This window comes from Mytilus edulis, unplaced genomic scaffold (assembly GCF_963676685.1).
Source record: "Mytilus edulis unplaced genomic scaffold, xbMytEdul2.2 SCAFFOLD_1685, whole genome shotgun sequence".
Classification (NCBI taxonomy): domain Eukaryota; kingdom Metazoa; phylum Mollusca; class Bivalvia; order Mytilida; family Mytilidae; genus Mytilus; species Mytilus edulis.
The window spans coordinates 3,475-21,567 of NW_027266907.1; the positions used below are offsets into that span (position 1 = coordinate 3,475).

Sequence of the window (18,093 nt, forward strand, 5' to 3'; positions counted from 1 at the left end):
TATATGAACATAAGATAGTGCGAGTAAGTTATAATATCATAATGACAAAGTATATATGCACATAAGATAGTGCGAGTAAGTTATAATATCATAATGACACAGTATATAAAAACATACGATAGTGCGAGTAAGTTATAATATCATAATGACACAGTATATAAAAACATACGATAGTGCGAGTAAGTTATAATATCATAATGACACAGTATATAAAAACATACGATAGTGCGAGTAAGTTATAATATCATAATGACATAGTATATATGAACATAAGATAGTGCGAGTAAGTTATAATATCATAATGACACAGTATATAAAAACATACGATAGTGCGAGTAAGTTATAATATCATAATGACACAGTATATAAAAACATACGATAGTGCGAGTAAGTTATAATATCATAATGACACAGTATATAAAAACATACGATAGTGCGAGTAAGTTATAATATCATAATGACACAGTATATAAAAACATACGATAGTGCGAGTAAGTTATAATATCATAATGACACAGTATATATGAACATAAAATAGTGCGAGTAAGTTATAATATCATAATGACACAGTATATAAAAACATACGATAGTGCGAGTAAGTTATAATATCATAATGACACAGTATATAAAAACATACGATAGTGCGAGTAAGTTATATCATAATGACACAGTATATATGAACATAAGATAGTGCGAGTAAGTTATAATATCATAATGACAAAGTATATATGCACATAAGATAGTGCGAGTAAGTTATAATATCATAATGACACAGTATATAAAAACATACGATAGTGCGAGTAAGTTATAATATCATAATGACACAGTATATAAAAACATACGATAGTGCGAGTAAGTTATAATATCATAATGACACAGTATATAAAAACATACGATAGTGCGAGTAAGTTATAATATCATAATGACACAGTATATAAAAACATACGATAGTGCGAGTAAGTTATAATATCATAATGACACAGTATATAAAAACATAAGATAGTGCGAGTAAGTTATAATATCATAATGACACAGTATATAAAAACATAAGATAGTGCGAGTAAGTTATAATATCATAATGACAAAGTATATATGCACATAAGATAGTGCGAGTAAGTTATAATATCATAATGACATAGTATATATGAACATAAAATAGTGCGAGTAAGTTATAATATCATAATGACACAGTATATATGCACATAAGATAGTGCGAGTAAGTTATATTATTATATAGCAATAAATATTTGTTTGTTTATTTAAATAAAAACACCCGAGAAAACGACCGTGCAATAAATCTCTGTATTTGCACGCATTTCCGGAAAAAAGCTTAGGCGTTCCGAAATCGGCATGCATATTATTGCATCTTTGTTGTCGTTTGGAAAAGCAAGATGGCGGACGCCGGTCAAACAGATAATTTGACAGAGTCTATTATTGATAAGCAAATGGTGATGAGCTTCATTGACGATCAAAAGAAAAAAGCAACAGTTAACTGCACGAAGCGAGATTTGAAATTGTTATACAAATGGCTGGTTGGAAAGGGGGAGTTGAGGTCAATCGAGGACATCCCTCACAATGAACTTGATGCTTTCTTGTCTGAATTTTATATAACTTTAAAGAAAGAAAATGGACAGGAATATGAACCGGGAACGTTTGACGGTATTCGTGCCAGTATTGAGAGGTATTTAAAGGAAAAAGAGTACTCGCATTCATTACGTGACAAGGAATTTAATTTGTCAACAAGAGCACTGTCTGCAAAAAAGGTCCAGTTGAAAAAACTAGGAAAAGGACATAAGCCGAATGCTTCAAAGGCAGTAAGTAAGGATGAAGAAGATTTGTTGTGGGAACAGGGGCAGCTCGGTGATGGTACACCTAGAATACTAATATTTTCTCTCTGGTACTATTTTACAAAATGTTTCGGACTGCGTGGTAGAAATGAACATAGGCAATTACAATTGGGAGATATTCTAATGAAAAAGGACCCTGTGGATAATCGACAGTATTTAGAATTTTCAGAGAGACTTACGAAAACTCGTGATGGAACCAAGGGGAAAGAGAATCGTAAAGTAAAACCGAGACTGTATGAAAATAAAACTGATCGCTGTCCAATACGGCTTTTTAAAGCATATCTTATTAGACGTCCTGATAATGTAATGGAACCAGAGTCACCGTTTTATTTGACATGTATTCCAATGGAAAGAGTTGAATCCATGATATGGTATTACGCAAGGCCTATGGGAGAAAATACACTGGCAAACTTGATGCCAATGGCCGCAAAAGAAGCTGGGATGGACCGTAAAACAAACCACAGTGTGCGTAAAACAACAATAAAAACCCTTCGCAAGGCAGGTGTACCTAGAGACAAAATCAAACATATATCTGGTCACAAAAGTACAAGTTCGATTGAAGCTTACGATGATGATCTCTCCGATAATGAGCAAAGGGAATATTCAGATGTATTAACTGGTGTTAAATCGTCAATTGGACAATCAGTGACCGCAAATGAAAGTGACAATACATTTAACAATATGGCTTTACAGAAAATTCACCGTCCTACTGTTTCACACCAAATGAGCCCTCCGATGGCCACATCTTCACAGTCTGTATGTTCTTATACTGCTGCGCCTAATAATATTCATGAACAATCTTCTAAAGGTGCGTCAGAGGCATTATCTAACATGTTCAGTAAAGGCACTGTTTTGAATAACTGTACTTTTAATATTAACTTTAACATGGAACAGTCAAATGGAGAAGGTCAGAGACAATCTAGGCAAAATTACTGTTATGAACCACCAAGGAAAACATACAAGAGAATTCTTCCGTTGGAATCTTCAGACGAATCGCAAGAATTCTAGACCATAGACTTTTCAAAACCTATGAAAATTTTATGGACACTTTTTTATTGTTGAATTAATATTACTTATTAAACATGTTAAGTTGTTGAAAACTGATTTATTTTCTTAAAAAATACAAAAAAGACATCGATGCAATAATAAATTACATTTTAAAAGTACATTTTTGTCAAACTATCAGGATCGGACCTTTAAACAACAACAAAAATCATTCAATTTATTATCGTCACTTGGTGTCCTTTGTCTTTCATTGATATCGCCTTTAAAAAATACCATATTAATATCGCCCTTGGCAATAGTGTTGACTTGAGTTATTGGAACTGTACACAATATACATGATATATAGTTGGTCATTTCATGATATTGGACTGCTACAAATTATATTTGCACACTCTGTCATTATTTTATAGGAATGCTACCAATATGAAAAAGAACAGATATGGGACAATGGCACAAAGGCATCACAAACTCACTAAATCTAACACAAAAAATATAAATCCTAAGCTGACAACACAGGAGAAAAACTTGCACACTACCTCCTTCTTAATATCGGAAAGCTGCAAAATATACCAAATGTCATTTCGGTCAGAAAAAATCTGGTTCAATTATTGTGGTCACTTGTCTGTCTGTCTGTTCTCCATATTGTCACCACTTGTCCATCTGTATTGAGTGTAATCTGTCACTAAGTTAATTTTTATTCAATTTATTGTTGTCCATGTCTGTCTGTCATCCGTCAACAGGGAAAACATGACTGTCATGAGTCTCATCACAATGATCAATTTTACTCGTAGTAAAAGTTTAAAAAAAAATACAACTTCAAATTATTTTTTTTTCATTTTTTATTTATTTAAAGGTTAACCATGAATGAAATATTTTACAAAGAAAAAAATATCACTCACCCCCAAAAAATATCTAAAATATTATTGCACTAGTGCAAATAACATTTATTAGCATTAGTGCAATAATATATACTTGTCTCTAAAAACTTGTATTTTGACTGAATATAACAGAAATTTTGTGTGTAAAATATTTATTACTATATAATAAAAGGGTTATTGCATTAATATTGGTGGATATTGCCCTCGCAGTATATCATATTGCACTCGTAAACTCGTGCAATATGATATACTGCTCGGGCAATATCCACCAATATTAATGCAAAACTCGTGCAATATGATATACTGCGAGGGCAATATCCACCAATATTAATGCAATAACCCTATAATATCATAATGACATACTGTTCTGTAACTATTTTTTATTTTGACAAAGTTAACCCATGATTGCTCATGTTGGAAGGAAAACACATGCGGGTACAAGTGGAGGCGAAACTGGTTACATACTTAATGACATCTTGTCATAGTAAATATGAAATGATTAAGCATTAAATATACAGTATTTTCGATATATTTAGCTCTGCGATACACAGAATATATTTTCCTGTTATCAAACACTAAATATTTGTGGAGGGCATGCACTGTGATAATACGAAACATACTTCCTTCTCGATAATGTGTTTGTTATAAATAACGAATTACAGAATAATTCGTGTTTAAACGATAAAGCTTTTTAAACCTTTATAAATAATAAATTTATAATTTCTGTCGTGTGAAAATGGGATAGTAAAACTTGTACAAATGTACCTACCCTTTGCTAATATCCGTGTTTTTTCATCCTCCGTTAAATCATTGACTGCACTGTGTACGCCATGCTGAAAGATAAGTAAATGGCCCGTATTATCATTTGTTTTGTTTTAGGATACATTAAGCATAAAACAATGTTTTCAAATACATTTCTTTGAAATACATCCAATAAATTTAAATCGATCCGCTGAACAGAAATTACATGAAATGTATTAACTGGTGGAAAAGAGATTGAAATAAATTCTTTGACAATTCCTTTTCAGTTTAGAAACCACAATAATTCTGCATTGAAGTAATAGCACAGGTACATGTGGTGCAACTTTTGATGGACCAGTAGGAAGTTTAACGTCAACGAATTATCCATCAGATTATTTCAATAACCAAATTGTTATTATAACATCAAAGTTGAAGAAGGTTATACAATAATTGTCAAATTCACAACCTTGCACTCGGCGATAGATTCTGATGAGGCAATCGATTATGTTAAGGGGTACGCATTATTAAGAAATGGTGCAATAATGCAGTTTTCGCTGATGCTAAGAACAGAAAAATCAAGAACTGCTTCGTTTTCATCGAATACATTGATTGATTGTTGGTTGCTTAAGGTCCAGTGGCAAATATTTCATGCATATTCAGGACGTATATTGTTTTGGACCATACACCGACTGTCTTTGGATAACATATTAGTTGATTATGATTTCTTTTTTGTGAGCTCAGAAAAAAAATTGTGTTGTGGAGGAGCTAACAATTATCCTGTCCCAATGTACCTTTTCTGAAATTCTCCAGTCATTAAATCTTTAACAACAATTCATTGATTACAAAAAAAAAAGATGTGGTATGAATGACAATGAGACAGCTCTCCACAAAAGACCAAAATGGACAGTCTGCTTAGTTTCGATCAAAAAGTTACGGACGTCTTATGCATTTTTTAAAGTTGGCCTTGCGCTTTAGTGAACTATATATTAACAAATTGATGGTAATTGTTAGTTATTTCTTTATTCAATAATCCTATAAATATTTACATTCTGCATGAAAAACGTCGGAAAAGGTACATTTTGTATGAATTAAATATCAACGAGTTTATAGTCTGCCATCTTGGGCTGTGGGTAACTTAAGTTACCCACAGCCGTTTAAGCACAGTGCACTTTGTACTGGACAAACCTGTTTTACTGTCCCAAGCCTTTGATTATTTTAAAGATAAATATTTCAGTCTTTGCACAGAAAACGGCACAAGCAACGAAGCCGACACTAACACGGTGCTGAAAAGAACAGCCGCTTAGCTAAACATTGTTCTTGAAGACGTATTTGACAATCTGATAGAGTTTCACTCGTACAAGAGTAAGTCCTTTGTAGTAAACAAGAAAAAGGGGACTATCATCTTTAAAAAGGACGCCAATCTAGTCACCATGCTACATGATATCTTTTTAGACAACTTAAAATATAAAGAAGGGACAGATTCGCCTATTAAACAAATAGGACTTCAACGACACTAGGCCCTATAATGAATATTCTTGTCTACAAGATTGCAAGATTTGAGTTGAAAATGTAAGCACGACTTCAAAAGTGTTAATCTATGTAATTTGAATTTCATTGATATTGCCCAAAAAATTGACCCTACTATTTGGAACTTCCATTACTTTTTGTCCCAAACAAAACACGATGGCAATCTAATAAACACATTAATTTTTTTGACACCCCACTTATACCACTTGACTGCCATACATCTCCTCTTATAAGAAACAGAGTATTAAGAACCCTGTTTACAATATGTCATAACCTATTCCAAGTGACTAAGGGTGAGTGTGCAAACCCGCTACATATTCTGTTAGGAGACACCGTAGAATCGTATAGTGGCTCAAGTTAACTCAGTACAATTTTGAATACGTTTGGAATCCTTTCTTCCAAAATAAAATGTCGTCAACACGTATCAGCCATAGTTGAAGAGAAAATAAGTACGAAATTTCCAGAAGATCTTGACCGAGCTACTTTCACTGTAGTTTCAATTGACAATATTGATGTAGGACAGCCTCATGCATCAGCTAAAATAAATGACCCACAAAGAGGTATACATGCTACATCGTACTAGGCTCTACAGCCTAAACCAAATACGCTCAATATTAGGTCATCTGAAACTTTGACAACAGGTAATCGGCTCTCTGTGCTTTCTTTTCTCCAAAATGACGTTGAACAGCTTGAGGTTACTAACATCAGAAAAAAATTGTTTGAATTCATTTTGCAGAAGAACTGTATTGAAAATTCAGACATGTGCATCCCTGACCTTAAAAATTATTTATCCCAATTTGAAAATAAACAAACAGAATAAGCTAACGTTGTTTATCAAGGAGTTTTAAATGAACCATGCGATAACAAAGAGACCATAAAACATGTTTTGGAAAATATCCACAGTTTGTTTGATATTGACAAGTCAAAAAGTCACATGATAATTGTTGGAGATGCAAAAACCTTTGACATTTTTTGTAAATTAAAAATGCATATACTTTCTTGGGTATTACCATTTCCAGGTGACTGGCATATATTAAAATCAAAGTGATGGATATCACTCATGGAAAGATTAGAACAGTAGTTTCAATTATTTCATATTAAGGTATGGTGGGGAAAAATTAACCTTCATAAAGCACTATTGCTGAAAATTGCATTTGTCTTTAGAATGAAACTTGCGTCTTCAGTATGAGGATAAAATGAGCTCAAATTAAATATAGGTCTCAAATTTGCACAATTTTTATCTAAACTGCAGTTTATATTTCATGGAAATTATCATGATTATGTTGCCGGTTCTGTACATGTTTAAAAAAATCCATTGTTTTAGGGCATTTTGTAAGTTAAAACAGAGGTTATATGGCATGGAAGATAAAAAGTTTAAAGTGCCTTTTGATCAATTTTTAAAGTATTTTTCAACACAGCGCATTGCAAATGAACTTTTTCAATGTAAACCAATTAAAAAAAATATTTTATTGAAATGTGGATTCTTTATTGAATGCAAATAATATATATTTACTTTTAATAAAAATTCAAATGACTAAAACAGACAAAATTTTAAAACTGTTTCAAGCCAATTCCTGATTAATAAAAAAGTGAACTAATCTAAATTGTTGATTAATTACAGTTGATTATTGGCTATTTATCAAGTAAATCATAGGCCATACTTGAATACCTTTAACATGTTTTATATATTCATATTTTCTTTTTTAAGATCTTATTAATGATGATCCATTAATCATTTATCTTTCAGATATAATTTACAGAATCACTTTATGTAATGTAGATCAAAAGTAATTTGCAATAAATAAATTTATCACCCTTATAAATATCAAATATATAATATACACATTTGTGTATTCAATTATGAGGTCAAGTACTTATTTATTAAGAATAAGATGCATATTGGAGTGGTCTGTACAATTATGTAAGACTGAGGTTGATAGGTAATGTGGTCAATTTGATTGGCAGTTTAGGAGGTGGGGCATTGTAATTAAAGGTCCACCTTGTCTCTGATTGTTTAGTGATAATGAAAGTTGTCAATCATACTAGTTGAATCAATATCCACTTACCTAATCAAAATGTTTTTAAAAAAGCCTGCACATCAACACACCTTAATGACATACATTCTTGAATGAACTGCTCCAATAATATATCCAGTTTTTTTCAGTTTATATGTGTATTATGTGCAAATACATGAGAACCATAGGGAACTATATTTTTAGTGTGATTACATTTAGTAACAGTAGGTAACCTGTCCTGTTGTAAGGGAGGGTGGTGTCTAAGTAAAGATTTAGAACAAGTTATAATCTTTCCAAAAATGTACAATCCGTTTTATTTAAAATTTATTTTGATGCCGGTCTCAAAGAGATAGCAAAAATTAATCACAAAAAAGATGATCTTTTAACTGTTCTTGAACAGGGCTCCAATTTTTAATACAAATTTCAAAACTTAACGCGTAGACACTTTGTTTTAAGTGTACCAGAAATAGAACGCGCTCGACTACAGTATGGCATAGGACGTCAGAGAAGTCATCTCTCCTTACAATGGACAGACATTGAGTTTCGAGAATATTTGCACAGCTGTTTTCCAGCACTGAAAGGACATAGTTATGAAATCTTGTATTCAGGTAGAGGCGGCTTACTACACAGCATTCCCCAACAAATAAACACGCCAGATGGAATTAGGGTATATCTTGAGAATGTTCGTAAAGGAAGTCAGATATCTTTGTTTATTCGACCAGATAAGCTTGTGAACAAATTAGAGGTGAATATTATTTTTTTGTTTTAAAATAAATAAATGTATGCTGCTGTCCATGTATTTTTGTTTGCTTTTCGTCCCACCAGGCTAAGAATTCATTCCTCTCATAAGAATATTATTCAAATCTTAAATGACAGACATAATTAGTCTCCGCAGAGTCGATTATCAAAAGTCTACGGAGACGTAAGATACGGTACGTTGATATTCGAGATCGGTGTATCTTATATCATAGTTACTATTACTTAAGTGTAATAAAGAAATACTGCCTTGTACAATAGTTATCAAAGGTACCAGGATTATAATTTAGTACGCAATACGCGCGTTTCGTCTATATAAGACTCATCAGTGACGTTCAAATCAAAAATATTTATAAACCCAAACAAGTACAAAGTTGAAGAGCATTGAGGATCAAAAATTCCATAAAGTTGTGCCAAATACGGCTAAGTTAATCTATGCCTGGGATAAAAAAAATCATTAGTTTTTCAAAAAGTTCAAAGTTTTGTATACAGAAAATTTATAAAAAGACCACATTATTGATATTCATGTCGTCCGCCAACCGTCAACTTGGAGTTCACAACATGAACCGTATTGGACAAGCGTAAACTTCTAGGTTCATCCGACTTGTATACCAAAACGTATTGGACACGTGTGTAAACTTGTAGGGTACATGAAAGACGGAAACGGTAAATAGTACAAATGTGTACTAATACATGCAGCTTAATTATCTTCGATAAGCTTCCTTTTTCATGGATGATAACAATGAAGTCTTCAAAACAACCGCATTGTGCATACTACTATATACCTTTGCATATTTTACATGCGTGAGTTATCAAGAAAGAAAAAAGTACAATTTATAAGATTTCTGAGTACTGTGACATGCGTCAGTTAAAAATAGTTTGAACTCTTTAATTAGAAAAACAAAGTAAAAAAAATTCCCATTTGTAAGCTGATTTTATCTGTACTCGTCTTGTTTTTATTCGCATTTTTCTTTATTAATAAGTAAAACATTTTAAGTTAGGTCACAAGGAAACAAATCTTTAGCATGTTTAGAAACTATTCTGTGCTGAAGTGAACTTAAAAGGCTGCTGCATATGGTTGACATTCTTGAAGTTATTCAATTTCAATTGATAAATATATTATTATCATTTAGGAAAATGCATCACCTTCCGCTCCAAAAAGAAGGCATGTTTCTTTCGCATTTGAATTTTAGACGATTGATTTATAGTAACTGTTGTAGTTTAACGCCACTGTTTTTTTTGATGGCGAAGAAAGCTTGAGTACTCTGAAAGAACCAACACATGTATGTGGTATCTCAATCTCCTAACAAAGAATAAGGACTTTATTTAGATTGACGTTGGTGCATGTTATGACGTGAAACATGGAATCCGGATAGACATGACCCCACCAACATCCCAAACCGAGGTGGAAACTAGAGTGTCTACTTTGACTGCCCCTGTTGTACATACAGGTTGCTAATACTCAAACTAACCCACCAAAAGACAGATAACTGCAACTACCAAATAAGCTGTTATGAAGGTAAGCTTATTTAATAATTCTTTTGATTTCATATAGTGAGTGTTTTGGGGGCGGGCTGTTCTTAAAATAACTGTCGCCCCGTACCCTCTTCTCTTGTCCACATAAGTGTAAGCAGAAATATGCTGAGAAATGGAAGATAAACAGACATCTGAAATTAATACATAAATACAGTAGAGAGATGGTTTCTGCAATTGAAATTCCTGTTTTGAAAGAGGAAAACATGAACTTTGTTTGTCCTGGAAATGTGTTGTATCGAAAAGTGTCTACAGTAAAGACCGAAGCTAGGGACGCAGCTAGAAAGGCTAGACAAGATTATATCAGAAAACAAAATTTACCGGTTCGTGACCAATCGTCCGGAGATCTGCAAGTGTGTAGATGCCTTTATGTGGATTTTAACAACAACTTAACAGAAGCTAAGATTGTTAAAAGGTGGCGAAGTTTAGTTTGATCGTTAATAAACAACTCTTTGATGGGTCCGTAGGTGGCCTGTTGCGAGGCAAAATGTTTGTCTCTATCAAATATACCCTCATTATCCAGTGGCAGTTCAAATTTCCCTCAATTGATGACAAGACATAGCTATTGTATTTATTGTGAACTAGTTCTCGCCCTGAATATGCATGAAATATTTGCCAATGGACGTTAAGCAACCATCGATCAATCTATGTTGGGATGTTATACTATTGTTTCAGAAAAAGGGAGAGTTTGCTACCTTTAAAACGTTTAATCCCACTGCAAATGCTTGCACCTGTCCTAAGTCAGGAATCTGATGTACAGTAGTTGTCGTTTATTTATGTAATTTATACGCGTTTCTCGTTTTTTATACAGATCAGATCGTTGGTTTTCCCGTTTGAATGGCTTAACACTATAATTTTTGGGCGCTTAATAACTTATTCGGTGTGAGCCAAGGCTCCTTGTTGAAGGGACGTATATTGACCTATGATTGTTTACTTTCAATTGATAAATTGTTATTTGGATTGAGAGTTGTCTCCTTGGCACTCGCACCAAATCTTTCACTATTCATTATATACTTAAATATTTTTTTGTTTATTTAGATCGAGATTTGTGTATGTTGCGACGTTAAACATGGCATCCGTGCATCAGAGATAGGAAAGTTCACAATCCTGGGTACAGGATCAGAAGAAATGATGGAGGCAATATTAGAAGACAAAGAGGACGAGATGAGTGCTCGTCCTAACGAACCACAAATGACCCACACCCAAGATAGTGGCAAATATTTCATGCATATTCAGGACGAGAACAAGTTCACAATAAATACAATAGGTAGGCTGATACAATGGAGGCCATCTGGGATGATGGTCGGAGATATTTGGACTGCCAACGGAAAAGAAGGGTATATTGGATAGGGACAGACATTTTGCATTGCAACAGGCCACCTACGGACCCCTCAGAGCGTTGTTGCAAGGGTTCTTAACGTTTAAAGAGCGTGGTACTCTCTTTAAACGAGGCATAGGATTTTATGTCCCCCTTCTGCCCGGACGTGACTGCGAACTTGATACATCCCGCACATCCAAACGGACGCCCCACTTCGGCAAGCATTTGCCGGTCGGGAGAAGATTAAGTGACCATATTTCTATACCCCAGTCACCCTTTAGAGTCCCAACATATAAAAAACTTATTGTCTTTGGTTGCATCATTATGATAAACAAATGGTCGAAAGGGAGAGTCAATGTATAAGAAATATTTTGATATATTTACTTTTTCAAACAAATATTCATATGAAAGTTAAGGAAATATGTCATTACACTTGAAAAAAGAAGATTGATATAATTTAATTGGCAACATGAAGCCATTTAACTACCGAGCCTCTTTGTTAATTTAACAATTATTTGATCAACTTTGATATTTTTTTAAATAAATTTTGTTATCAAAGTTGATTTATATACAATAGTTAATTAGTTTGGGGAAAAGTATTTTAGTAGATATAAGCGGTTTTAATTCAAAGAAAATGATCAGAATAGAAATTAATGTGAATTTTAGTCAATACTTTGTTGATTTATTTTACCCTGTAAACGTCAAAATGTATTTCCTATTACCTGTGTGACGTAAAAAATAATTGTCACTTCATGTACTAAAAAGTAAAATCACAAAAATACTGAACTCAGAGGAAAATCAATACGGAAAGTCCATAATCACATGGCAAAATCAAATAACAAAACGCATCAAAAACGAATGGACAAGAACTGTCATATTCCTGACTTGGTACAGGCATTTTCAAATGTAGAAAATGGTGGATTGAACCTGGTTTTATAGCTAGCTAAACCTCTCACTTGTATGACAGTCGCATCAAATTCCATTATATAGTCACCGATGCGTGAACAAAACAAACAGACATAATAGGTAAAAATGTCAAAAATAGGGGTACAGCAGTCAACATTGTGTTATCATCTTAATCACTAACTTTCTGTCGTACAAAATATTTTGACACTACAAAATTCAGGGAATAAGGGAATGCAATATGCAACTTTAGATGAAGTTACAGCAGCTATAAACAAAATGAAAAATGGAAAGTCACCTGACGAGTTAAATCTAATGAGTGAACATTTGAAATGTGGTGGACAAATTGTACCTATAATATTATAATCATGAAATAGGAAATCTTGTCTTCTCGAACAATTCAATGCTATTGAGGGTGGGGTGCTGGATAATGGATAGGCTTTGACAACGATTTATTGAAATAAATTAATTGCAGTTCATATTTTATTTGCAGTTCAAATATAGTGTATTTAAGCAATAATTACAAGCGTCTATACCGCCTTTGACTTTGGGGGAAACCAATAAGATTTAAATAGTCTTTTATTTGTAAATTTCTGTAAAAACTTCTAATTAAAGGAGAAGGTACAACTCTGAAAGTTGTTTAGCAGGAGCAATCAAAGCGTAGTGTAAAATAAATTGAATAAATAAAGTTACTGTGAATGACCATCAAAGATTTGCAATTTTCTGCTAACTTGTTAACCACTTTGTGATTTGTCTTTCATGACTTAAAAATTCAATGATGCTTTTGAAACTACAAAAATAAATACTGACATGATACCATCTGTTTAGTTTAAGATACTTATGATATAATAAAAAAAAATGATACCTAATGATATGAATTTTTAACCCTTAATATATAATAGATCATTAAATAGTGACTTTACTATTAGCTAATCAGCCCTTGCTACATATGCATACACTTAGTATTTTAATTGAAAAGAGTGCAATAAGTAGCTATCTGTCTTCCACTGAAATTTCATTACTGACTAATACAGAAATGACTATGCTTAAATTAATTTTATTGATACCTTTTTAATGTTTAAAATGAAGTGTATAAACGTCCAAGTATGAAAAAATATCTTGTTAAAAATCAGCTGTTTATCCCAATCATTAGTTACTACGCATACTAGTACAAGTATTATTTTCTGGTGCCACATGTGTTGAGCAGGATCGGCCCACACTTCCAAAGCTCATGAGATAAAATGATCCCAGAATTTGTTGTGTTATGTGTCAGTCTATAGCTTTAATACATGTTATGTTTTATGTACTGTTGTTTGTCTGTTGTCTTCATTTTGGCATGGCATTGTTTATTTTAAAACGACTTAAAAGTTTGAATATTCTTTTGTACCTTTTTTTGCTTCTGTTTGATATATTGATAAATCTATTGTCACTGCAGGGACTGAAAGCTTAAGAAGGCCGGGCCCCTCAAACAACTACTTCTGATCGAATAAGAGCAATGTGCAGAAAGATTACTTTTCAAGAAAAAGAAATACTGTAGCCTGCTTACACTATTATTATCTAATATCACTCAAAAAACCTCACACTCTCATTTTCTATGTTCAGTGGACCTTGAAATTGGGATCAAAACTAATATTTGGCATTAATATAAGAAAGATCATATCATACGCATATAAAAAAAACCACATGCGTACTTAGCTTATCCTGAAGCGAGACAATCAGACAGACGGACTAACAGATACACAGACTGAAAAACATAATGTCTCAATATTGAGCATTAAAAAATGTTCTTAGGACTGAGTATGATTTTATATCAGTAAATTTAATAAGAAGAACAAGAATAAGAATATTTATTATTCCCATCCAGGTCCCCTGGTGGGTAGCATGACCTAAACACATAAAACAATAATTCATGATTTGTAACTTCATAAAATTCAGGATCCTGTAATTCAGTTGTTATCGTTTGTTTATGCATAAAATATGTTTGTTTTTCGTTCATTTTAGGAAATAAGTAAAGCCGTTAGCTTTCTCGTTTGAATTGTTTTACAATGTCATTTAAGGACCTTTTATAGCCGGCTATGCGGTATGGGCTTTGTTCATTTTGGAAGGACGTACATTGACCTTTAAAATTCTGACAGATGGATCTCCATACTAAAAAATCGCATGCATTTAATTTCAGTCAGTACAAAAACCATACAATCATAACAACGTCTTATTTTATTATTATATAAAAGAAGTCGTGCAATAATCATGATAAAAAAAAATGGCCAATGAATCAAGACCACTAAGAACAAGCACATACAGAATACACAATATTTTTTTATTTTTTTTTTAATTCTTCATCCTCTATTACAACAACCTACCTATTGTATTTATTGTTAAACTGTTCTCGTCCTGAATATGCATGAAATATTTGCCACTGGACGTTAAGCAACCAACAATCAATCAATCATCCTCTTCCTCGTCTCTATTATACTTTCCATTCTCATCTAAGCCTTGGTCTAGAATGTCTTCAACAATGCTAGAGGCAGACACACACCACTTTCATTTCCGTTGTCACTATTTTCAGGTATATAAATTGTTGCAATAACTTTTGAAGTTGGACAACCTTTATATAACAAGCTTTCCTTAAAGAGTCCGTTCCCTTCTGCAGTTCATGGTGCATAATGGTAAGCTCATCCTCCTCTTTGGCAATCTTCCTAATTTTTTCCTTTTCATTAACTTCAGGATCCTCTTTAATGTCTTTTATTCTTCTTAACACGGATTTAATATCACTTTTAGCCCTGTTTACACTTTCTGTTACTTTTCATATTGGCTTTGTCTGCTTTTCATTGAAAGTTTGCCCCCTTTTCGCCGGAGCGGCAATCGGTGAATCGACCTCTATAACACCAATGCTTGCATCTAAAGCGTTATAGCGGTCCCAAGCTACCTCAGCCATGCCAATACTAGTTGTTTTATTTTGACCCCTTAATGCTGGATCTTTATTAACTCTTTTAATGTTGAGTTCATGAACTCCATTTTCTTCCTGCTTAGTCCATACAATTTTTCTTCATCAAAAGGAGATTGCAGTCAATTTTGTCTTCAAAAAAATAGAAAGTAAAATCAATTGTATTTCGTTCCTACAGAACAAAGAAACAAGTGGTACAAACTAAATACATGGTAACACTATATGGCACTGAAGGTACAGGGAAGAATTATAATTCTTAACCAGTGACATTGTGCTATATAATATAAAATACATACATTTACTTGTTTCTGATAGAAATTTAATAATACAGTAACAACTTCTTTTTCTTCTATAACCAAGTGCGGATTTGTAATCACAAAAGCAACACGACGGGTGCCACATGTGGAGCAGGATCTTCTTACCCTTCCGGAGCACCTGAGATCACCCCAAGTTTTTGGTCGGGTTTGTGTTGTTTATTCTTTAGTTGTCTATGTTGTGTCATGTGAACTATTGTTTTTCTGTTGTCTTTTTCATTTTTAGCCATGGCGTTGTCAGTTTGTTTTAGATTTATGAGTTTGACTGTCCCTTTGGTATCTTTCGTCCCTCTTTTAAAACTTTCACATCAATTTTATATAGTTTATCTGTCCGTTCATCAATGTAAATTTAAAAGAAAAAGTTACAGGTACATGTATCAATCAGCTTTAATTTCGTCAAATTGTATGCACTTGTCATTTTACCACATGAAAGACGAGAAATTTAAAAAGGAATAAATGGTAAAGAAATTGTTTGTGAGCATTTGTGGGATGCGATTTCAGCATAGTCTTTAATAAATTTGCGGTAGTAACCTGATAGTCCAAGAAATGCACGAACGTCCTTGAGACGTTTTGGTATCGGATAGTCTTTGATGGCACTTATTTTATCCGGATCCGGTAAAATACCGTCACTGCTTACTATGTGTCCCAAATATTTAAACTTAATATTTAATACATGCACATTTCTTCTTTTAGAGAACCACTGAATTGAATGAAACCAAACAAGGCATAAATGAGTCTTTCCTAATGAGGTTCTGGCGAATTGTTGTTACTTTGTAGCCAAATTTTATCTTTTTTTTATATGAATTCAAAAACCCAGGTGTTTCAGGTGAGCGATACAGGCTCTTCAGAGCCTCTAGTTCTTTATATCAACTGATTAAAAGTCATCAGTTATTTTCTTGACCAAGTGCTTATATTTTGCACTCTTTTCACCTGTAAAAGCATCTCCTAAAACATACTGTTGTAAAAATCCTAAGCTCTGATTATATCTTCTAGGATAATTTAGATTGAAAACACAAAAACATGCCATTCAAATCATAAAACTGCTTTATCAAATAGGTTTTAATGAAAAATGTGTTAATAAAGCGGTTGAAGTTTTACTGGTAAATTAAAATCAATTATCTATAAAGTGTGGCAAATTTTGGTATCAACTTATACAATAATCAAAAAGGTGGTAAATTTTACTGAAACATTGTCTTTAAAGCAGTTGTAGTTTTGTTGGTACATTAAATACAATAATATATATATAAACTCAAAACACTTATCACGCAGTTGAATGGTCATTAGACATAAATAGAAATATATAATTCAATTAAATGTAATATTGAAAACAAAAGGGTTGTTTACTCTTTTATGTTTAAAAACACATATGTGCCCAAATTATTTTGTTGTTCTAGCCTTTTTTGCTAGAATTATTTCACGTTATAACATCTTTAAAAAATAATAAACATAAGGAACAATACTAACATAAATGTGAAAGTACGACTTTAAAAATCATCTCAAATAGTCGCACAGGTATTAAATTAATAAATGATTACAGTACATATACAGTCGATTACCGTCATATATGTAAAGCGTGTACAACACATTACGTTCTATATATGAACGTCACTCACGTATAACTGGTTCTATCAATGACTCATTACACAGTTTTATTGGACAAATGTCTAATTCACGCCGATACGGTAAATCTCCGGATTACATCCATAATTTACTGTGAAACACCAAATAAACGATTAACCTCGCGGCTTTTTGCCGAATAGGTCTTCCAGTGTAAAATTACCCGGTCAAAAAGATATTATTGTTATAAAATTATACACTGACTTCTAAAAAAAACTTCTTCGTTGTCGTCTAGCCGGAACTGTATCTTGGTATGACCTAATCCTACAGATTGTAGTGAAATGATGGTGTTCTTGTTGCGTTCACGTCTGACAGGCACACAAATTGACCTGTCCAGGTTCTCACCTGCTGTTTACTTCTGGTCCTTCCCGTGGTTCCGCTCCTCGCTGCCGAAACAGTTGTGTTACTTTAAATGTCGAAAATTCCCCAAGGGTGACTGGGGAATAGAAATATGGTCACTTGGTCTTCTCCCGACCGGCAGTAAAACGCTTGCCGAAGTGGGGCGTCCGTTTGGCTGTGCGGGATGTATCAAATTCGCAGTCACGTCCGGTCAGAAGTGGGACGTTAAATCCGATGACTCGTGTAAAGAGAGTGCTACACTCTTTGCACGTTAAGAACCATTGCAACAACTCTTTGAGGGGTCCGTAGGTGGCCTGTTGCAAGGCAAAATTTCTGTCCCTATCCAATATACCCTT

At 33.2% G+C, this 18,093-nt stretch overlaps 1 protein-coding gene across 1 annotated transcript; it reads left to right on the forward strand.

Annotated features, from left to right (window-relative positions):
- Positions 1-1,332: 1,332 nt before the first annotated feature.
- On the forward strand, positions 1,333-2,941 carry LOC139504537 (uncharacterized; the record flags this gene model as incomplete). Its single annotated transcript, XM_071294643.1, is given in 1 exon segment — positions 1,333-2,941. A coding segment is annotated over 1 exon segment (1,523 nt), but the record flags the coding sequence as incomplete, so codon positions are not given.
- Positions 2,942-18,093: the final 15,152 nt, after the last annotated feature.